The sequence below is a fragment of the Thamnophis elegans genome, chromosome 8, assembly GCF_009769535.1.
Source record: "Thamnophis elegans isolate rThaEle1 chromosome 8, rThaEle1.pri, whole genome shotgun sequence".
NCBI classification, from domain to species: Eukaryota; Metazoa; Chordata; class Lepidosauria; order Squamata; family Colubridae; genus Thamnophis; species Thamnophis elegans.
In genome coordinates, this window is record NC_045548.1 from 78,204,088 (window position 1) to 78,212,586 (window position 8,499).

Sequence of the window (8,499 nt, forward strand, 5' to 3'; positions counted from 1 at the left end):
CAGAGGTTGTGACTTTAAATATATACCTATTTCCCTGGCTCAGCTGATAAAGGAGGAGAACCTTGTGGCTTAGTGGTTAACACATCTGCCTAATATGTAATACAGCCCAGGTTCGAATCCCAGTAAGGGTATGGCTAGCTGATGAGAGCTAAATAGCTTGAAATAGATCTATACTAGTCTCCCTTTATTTATTTATTTATTCATCAGCACAAATACAACACAAATGTAACAAAGGCAACAGTAAAAAATATTGGGTTTCTGTCTGGATGGTCTCTTATGACGAGCCGATGGACAGAGAATGGAAGTAGTGAACTTCCTCCCATATTTGGGCATACCAGGGATTGTAACTTTAAGTGTGTGTGTGTGTGTGTGTGTGTGTGTGTGTGTATGTATGTATGTATGTATGTATGTATGTATGTATGTATGTATGGTTCGATTCCCAGCAAGGGTATGGCTAGCTGATGAGAGCTAAATAGCTTGAAATAGATCTATACTAGTCTCCCTTTATTTATTTCAGCATAAATATAACACACACACACACACACACACACACACACACACACACACACACACACATATATATATATATATATATATATATATATATATGCATGCATTTATATTATTTCATACATCCTTTTTCTTCATTCTATATATAATATTCTATATTCTATGTATAACAAGTTTTATTACATTTGACTCATATTGTATCCAATTCCTATTATTTATTTGCTACAGCCTATTTCGTACTTCTAGAAAATTAGTCACTTGTGAAAGAATGAATGAAATCAGACTGGTTTGGCGTGATTTGTTTTAATCAATGCAATTAACTAACGAAAGTTGCAATAGTCAGTTGTGCAACACATATTTTCAGATTCCTTGGGTGTCAGGCAAACTTCAGCACATCCTTTCCCTTTGAACGCTGGGGAGGAAGCATAAAAGAAAAAAAAAATTATTAACAGTAACGAAGAATTGGTTTATAGTTGCTTCAGAACAAAATCCTAAACCCACATTGAACACAGTGTGGGAAGATTTATATCCAAATAGGTTTTATTCTTTATAATGTTTCCATCGTTTCTTAAAACATTACCATAGTCCACAATGGGGCCTATGAAAATTCTTCATGCCCAACTCACTTGGCCATCTCGCTATGGCCAACTGACCATAGAACCACTCAGTGTGGGACCAGTTACCTTAATATCAAAGAAACAGTGGTATAAAATCAATATAGGGTTGAAAGAAATGTCCTTCTGGGTTCAGCTCCAAGGGGGGAAGAAGACACTGGAGACATGGAGGCTGCTTGGAAAGATGGTTTATTGTTGGACGGGGCCGCATGGCTTGAGCCCTGAACAGAAAAAGGTGATCACATGCTTCAGTGTTGGTGGAGAAGAAGAGAAGGGCTGAGGAGGGGCTTGCTAGGCTTTTTATACCCTGTTCAGTCCCACCTCTCTATTTCCTGTTCCTGTGTAAGAAATGTATTCTGATTGGTTGTCAGACTCCCATGGGGCCATGCAGGGGGCTACTCTCTAGGTTGTTTTGAATCCATAGATGAGTTCTCAGATGCCATGTGGAGAGTTGAGTAATATCCCTTCCCCCTGCAGCTGCAAGCGGAGAAGTCTTTATTATGTAAAGTGGGCTAGCCTGGCCTTCTCAACGGCCTATTGACAAAGTGTGGATGGGCAGGAAGCTACAGGGAACTATTCTGTCTTTTAAAGCGTGTTTCTTTCTTTTCACATCCAGAGAAATATTCTGCCTTTTCAATATTTTCTATTGTGGGATGATAACTTCCCACAATAGAAAATATGCAAAACGTTGGACAGAATAAAAAGTGAATGGCAAAAATTAAAATATTTTTTTTAATTTTCAATAATTAACTAGAACTGTGAAATTGTCCTGCAGCAAGTTTTCCCATGGCAAGTTTGCCACAGCAAATTGTGTGTGGCAAGTTGCCCCATTCCGTCCACAATGGTCTGGGAATCAGTGTCGCACTAGATAATTGACAGTCAAGCTGAAACTAAATGAATCAAGGAAACATAGGTGATCTCCGATTCTCAGCTGCATTTGGGAGCTCTGGTTTCCATTCAAGAAGGAAAACTATTTGACTATAAGATATTTTAGAAGGTGAATGGTAGTGAACTGTGCCGGGCATGGGACCTGGGAAGTCGGAGGGGATTAGGGAGGGGGGTTCATTGGGGGTGGGTGGGTGGGTGGAGATATAGTCTCAATATATAGAATAAGAAGAATACACTTGTATACTGTTGTTCCTTATCTTTTCTTTTTTTCTCTCTCTTTTTTTCTTTCTTTTTTCTTCTTTTTTCTTTTTAGCGCAATTTTTAGTAGCTGAATAGATTAATGAATAGAGAAATGCACCAAAGTGAGAAGTAGAGGAAAAGAAGAGGGAGAAGTAAGGAGGGAGGGAGAGGGGAATGTAAGGAGGATGAGAGGGGAAGGAGGGTGAGGAAGGCGAGAAAGGAAGATAGGAGGGGAAAGGGAAGTAGGAGGGGTGATTGTTGGAGGGAGAAAGGAAAGTTGGAGGGGGAGAAGAAGGGGTGTATGGAGGACAGGTTGGTTTTATGAGTTGTGTTTAGGTTTGTTTGATTTTTTTATATTATTATTACTGCAAATATTCAGTATATGAGTGAATGTACAAAATTGAAAATGAAAATGAATAAAACATTTGAAAATAAAAAGAAGGAAAACTAAGAGAAAGAACAGGAAGTTTTCTTACCATCTCCATATTTCGCAGTATAACAAAACCTTTCTTTTTTCAAACAGTTCATCTTGTAGCTACAATCCTTTCCATAACAAACATAACATTTCAGACTCTCAACTGGATGGAAGAAATAAAAAAGAGCTATCTTACTTTGGTATTTATTTATTCGATCTCATCTTATTATGGATTGGATAATACATTCTTGAAGAATAATAGCGAAAATTTCACTAGGAAGACAATTAAAGAGTCTGCAAACTGGGAGCCTATGAGTTGCAGTCCCACCTTAGCCCAGAAAGCCATTTGGGGCCTCTGGGCCAGTCAATCTTTCTTAGCCCAACCCACTTCAATGGGTCATTGTTCAGGGAAAGCAGAGGAAGAAGGAGTATGAGGTTTGTTCATCACCTTGGATTTATTATAAAAATAATGTTTAAAAAAGCATCTTTTCTTAAAGTGACTGTAAAATGTCAGCAGCCAAGAACCATAGTGGTTGGTCTCTGTTTGGAAGCTAAAGAGGGTTGGGGCTGGTTAGTTCCTGGATGGGTGACCCCCAAGGCTGCAGGCTAGACTGAGGAATCTCAGAAATTACAGCAATGGCAACCAATCTAAGGTTGATGTCAAGGATGATCCATGCTTCACTTGAAAAGGGTTTCTCTGATCCCCTTTGATTGGACCATCGAAAATGCTGAATGTCATCAGAGCCAGAGGGAGGCAGATGGAGGGCAAAGAAAAGGAAACATTTTCCCTCTCACTCCCAAGAGTAATCCATGGAAGGATTCACTCTGCAAAGGAGCCTCTACTTTCAGAGGGAGTCTACCCCAGAATAACAGCTGGGCCAGCCGCTGTCTCAGTTATGGGCTTCTCTTCAAACTGAGAACTCCACTTCCCTCCTAAAGGCTCCCATGGACCTTCCTTATGCAGAGCAGAACAGTGAAAAAGTCCCACCACCAGAATGGAGCACAATGGCTTCAAATAACAAACTTCCCTCAGTCTGTTTTTGATCATCACCTGAAATCAATAAGTTTGGGAACTAACCTGAGTCCTTGCACATGAAGGCCACCAACAACAAGACAAACAGCAAAGCTTTCATCTTGCAATCTCCTCTCCAGCCTCCAAAGTGCAGTCCAGGATGGGAGAAGGCAGGTATATATACCTTTGACTCACCTTGTGGGGACTGGAGATTCAGGTTCAAGAGAGAAGAGCAGGGAGGCCTGGGAAAGAAGGGAGGGCTAGGGGCTGTGATCTCGTTATCCCTGCTACCAAAAGGGAAATTGGATCAGACCAGATGAAGTATTAAAAAAAGAAGCTATCATTCCATGTGGAAAGCATGGGCTCCGGGACAATCTCTTCCTGAATTGATAGAATCTAGAACAACCTGTGCAGAGAACATAATCAAACCAATCCAAAATCATTACCTTGAAGTCCCTGCAAGAGAAATGAACCGAGCTGATTGCTGATAATGCTTGAATGATTTATGCTTTCTGGTTTGTTCCTAAACATTCTGCTTAAATACTGTGCATTTTCTCATAATTGCTCCTTGGTTCATATGCAAAATTCACTAGAAATGTAAACTATGGTCAGTGTAGGCATTTTTATTTGGAGTGCAAGCTTTCTCAGATCACTTTGTTAAGATGAGGTTCATGGCCAAGATGTTCAGTAGATTGTATGTATGTATGTATGTATGTATGTATGTATGTATGTATGTATGTATGCATGCATGCATGCATGCATGTATGTATTCATTCATTCATTCATTCATTCATTCATTCATTTCATCAAGCATGAATTAGATAACAGATATAAATATAGAGATGATTATGAATACATGAAATGAATACAAACACAAGGAAATATTAGGACAGGACAGTAGTGGGTTCAGGTCCTGTTGCAACTGATACAGTGCAATGGGGCCTGGCAACCACCACATGAACACACGAAGCATGCGTGCATACATGCGCAGTGCGTGCATGCATCCTTACCTCCTGCAATGCCTCCGCGATGCTCCAGCATGAAATGAATACAAATACAGTGAAATATTAGGACAGGGATGGAATGTATGCTGGTGTGCTTATGCATGCCCCTTACAGGTCTTTTAGGAATGGGGTGAGGTCAACAGTAGACAGTCTAAGGTTAAAGTTTTGGGGGTTTGGGGAAGAGACCACAGTTTCAGGTAGTGAATTCCAGGCATTGCTAGCTCTGTTACGCATGTCATATTTTCTGCAATCAAGTTAGGAGTGGTTTACCATAAGTTTGTATCTATTGTGTACTTGTGTGTTGTTGTGGTTGAAGCTAAAGTATTTATTGACAGGTAGGACATTGTAGCAGATAATTTTATGTACAACATTTAGGTTGGATTGAAAATGGCAAAGTTCTATGTTGTGTAAGCCCAAAATTTCGAGTCTGGTGGCGTAAGGGATTCTGTTGCCAGCAGAGAAATGGAGGACTCTTCTCGTGAAATATCTCTGGATTCATTTGATTGTATTAAAGTCTGATGTGCAATGCATGTTCCAGACAATTGAGCTGTATTCAAGAATTGCTCTAGCAAAAAAAAAGTTTTTTATGCCCTAGTTTGCACTTCAATATTACTGGAGAAGAAGCTTTCCAAGAGCCGAGGTGGCGCAGTGGTTAAATGCAGCACTGCAGGCTACTTCAGCTGACTGCATTTCTGCACTTCGGCTGTTCAAATCTCACCGGCTCAGGGTTGACTCAGCCTTCCATCCTTCCGAGGTGGGTAAAATGAGGACCCGGATTGTTGTTGGGGGCAATATGCTGACTCTGTAAACCGCTTAGAGAGAGCTGAAAGCCCTATGAAGCGGTATATAAGTCTAACTGCTATTGCTATTGCTATAGGTGAATGCCTTTTTGGCAATGCTGTTATTGTGAGTTCTGGCACTTGGAACATTTGAGACGAGTTCTCCAAGGTCAATGACAGTGTGGGGGTTGACTATGAGGTCATATCCAAGCATATACCAGACAAGAGGATTATTTCCTCTCTGTTAGTGAGAATTAAGTCCAATATGGCCGATCCCCTTGTTCCCTTCTCTACTTTTTGGGAAACAAAATTGTCTGCTAGGTTCGTTAGGAACCTGTTGGATCTTCCACTTGGTGCAAAGTTTGTTTCCCAGTTGATGTCAGGATAGTTAAAATCCCCCACTACTATTGTGGTGTGCTTCCTACATACCTTAGTTAGCTGACTAGCAAAAAGTTCATCTATTTCCTCTGCTTGGTTGGGTGGCCTGTAGTATAAACCCATTTCCCCCAAAACCTTTAATATTGACCCAAATGCATTCAAGATAGTTCTCATCATTGTTGTGCTCTATTTCTCTAGAGATGTAGTTATTTCTTATATATAGTGCAACTCCACTTCCTCTTTGATTTGGTCTATTTCTTTTAAATATTTTAAATCCTTCTAGCTGTATATTTCATTTGTGGGTTTCATCCCACCAAGTTTCTGTAGTGACAACAATATCGTATCTGCCCTTTTTTACTTGAATTTCTAATTCGCCCTGTTTATTCCTCCTGCTCTGTGCATTGGTGTATAGACATTTGAGTCCATTTTGATTGACCCTGTGTTTACTGTCTACATAACCTGTGTTATGCCTGACTGCCCCTATTTTCTTGCCACTTGTATGATTCATGCACATGGTATGGCACTCACTATTAAATGCTTGGTTTTGCTTGACAGCGGGAGTGATGATCTTACCTGCACAAATATCTATGTTACATGCACTGATAACTCGGTGAATTTTAGATTGCTGGGGACAGAGATGTTCTGTATCAATTAATTCTCTGTCCCTGCTGTTCAATTCAAATGTTTATCCAGAAAATCTGTTTGTCAGTCAGTTACAAATCCATCTGTTGGTGATGCTGTCTGTCCTACTTTTTTAAAGCTTACTAAGAAGAAAGTTGTGGTCTACTTTGTCAAAATGCCTTGCTCACGTTTAAATACACTATGTCCCCATTTTGCTGTTCTACTAATTTAATCACCTTGTGAAAGAATGAAATAAGACAGGTTTAGCATGATATGTTTTAATCAATGTTTGCTGATCAACTAAAGAAAGCTACTTGCACATCAGTTGCAAAAGTCAGTTGTGCAACATGTCATTATATGTAAGAAGCCTTCGTCGCAAACTGGAGCACATCCGCTTATTCGGTGTCCGTCTAAGGAAATATAAAACAAAACTATTATTAACAGGAACAAAGAATTGATCTATAGTTTTTTTCTAAACAATGTTGGAGCACCAAGATAGCATGTCGTGTCATCACGATGTCAGCAGCCTCTCTCCTCTATTGTTTTTTTCTAAACAAAATGCTAAACCCACATTGAACACAGTGTGAGATTTATATAAAAATATCAGTAGTGAAATGTAAAACTTTTTGCCAATGGTTCTCTGTGCGTGGCCTTGTGGGTGTGGCTTGGTGGGGGCTCATGAGACTCCAGTGGGCGTGGCCAATATTTTTTTTTTTATTTTTAAAGAATTTTTTTTACTACATATTTGCCTGAACTGATAGTAAAAAATGCTTTAAGAAGTGGGGGAAAAAGGTTTGTGCGATAGTGGGAACTTTTAAAGTATTTTTTTTTACTACCGATATGGCTGAATAGATAGTTTAAAAATTCTTCAAAACTTGGGGAAAAAAAGTTCCTAAGATTGCACGGCTCACAGCTGATACGAGTGATCATCTAAAGCTCCCCACACACACTTTTTAAAGCATTTTTTCCTGCCTATTCACTCGAAATGGCAAGAAAAAAGGCTTTAAAAGTGAAAAAAAAACCTTCCAATGATCAAACGGCGCACAGCTGATCCACACGATCGTTGGATGCTCTTTTTCTCCCTTTTTAAAGCATTTTTGGGGCCAATAGGTAGGAAAAAATGCTTTAAAAAGCAGAAAAAAGCTTCCACAAATCACGTGGCTCACTTCTGATCCACGTGATTTTCACAGAACCAACAACCATCGGCCCTACAGGTTCACACAAACTGGTGCGAACTGGTGCGAACCGGTAGCATTTCACCCCTGACAAATACGTTTTATTCTTTATAATGCTTCCATCTTTTCTTGAAACATTAACATGGTCCACAGTGACAATTCTATGACAATTCTTCATGCCCAACTCACTTGGCCAACTCGCCAAAGGACCACCTCACTGTGGGAACAGAGTTACTGTAATATCAAAGAAACGGTGGTATAAAATCACTATAGAAAAGAGGCAAAAGGACAGAATGAAATGTGAATGGCAGGAATTAAAATATTTTTAAAATTGTTTTAAATAATTAAATAGAACTGTTAAATTGTCCTGCAGCGAGTTTTCCCATTGGCGAATTGTCCATGGTGAGTTTGCCTCGACAAATTGACTGTGGCATTTTGCCAGTGGTGGGTTTCAAAAATTGTTCGAACCTACTCTGTGGGTGTGGCCTCCTTTGTGGGAGTGGCTTGCTGCCCATGTGACCGGATGGGAGTGGCTTGCCACCCATGTGACCGGATATGAAGATGCCGACGACACTTGTCAGAACCACCTTAAATAACCTCACACGCAGCACTGGCATGCATAAGAACAGGATGTAAACTTGTTTTTTAAAAGGCATCTTTGGTTTGCGTTAAAACAACTTCAACACACGCAATGTTCTGATTGCACCACAAACGCAGTAGTCATCCTTACCTTTCACAGAGGCACTGAGTTTTATCAATATGAGCATGATAGTGAAGAATAATTATATCCAAGGACCAGTGGTGGATTTCAAAAAAATTTGGAGCTTCTTCTGTAGGTGTGGCCTGCTTTCCGGGTCCATTGG

At 39.9% G+C, this 8,499-nt stretch overlaps 1 protein-coding gene across 1 annotated transcript; it reads right to left on the reverse strand.

Annotated features, from left to right (window-relative positions):
* Positions 1-649: 649 nt before the first annotated feature.
* LOC116512316 (actiflagelin-like) lies at positions 650-3,825 on the reverse strand. Its single transcript, XM_032222748.1, has 3 exons — positions 3,746-3,825; positions 2,729-2,830; positions 650-922 (listed from the first exon to the last, which is right to left on the reverse strand). Exons 1-3 carry the CDS (start codon positions 3,798-3,800, stop codon positions 831-833), a joined length of 249 nt encoding a protein of 82 aa, XP_032078639.1. The 5' UTR covers positions 3,801-3,825; the 3' UTR covers positions 650-830.
* Positions 3,826-8,499: the final 4,674 nt, after the last annotated feature.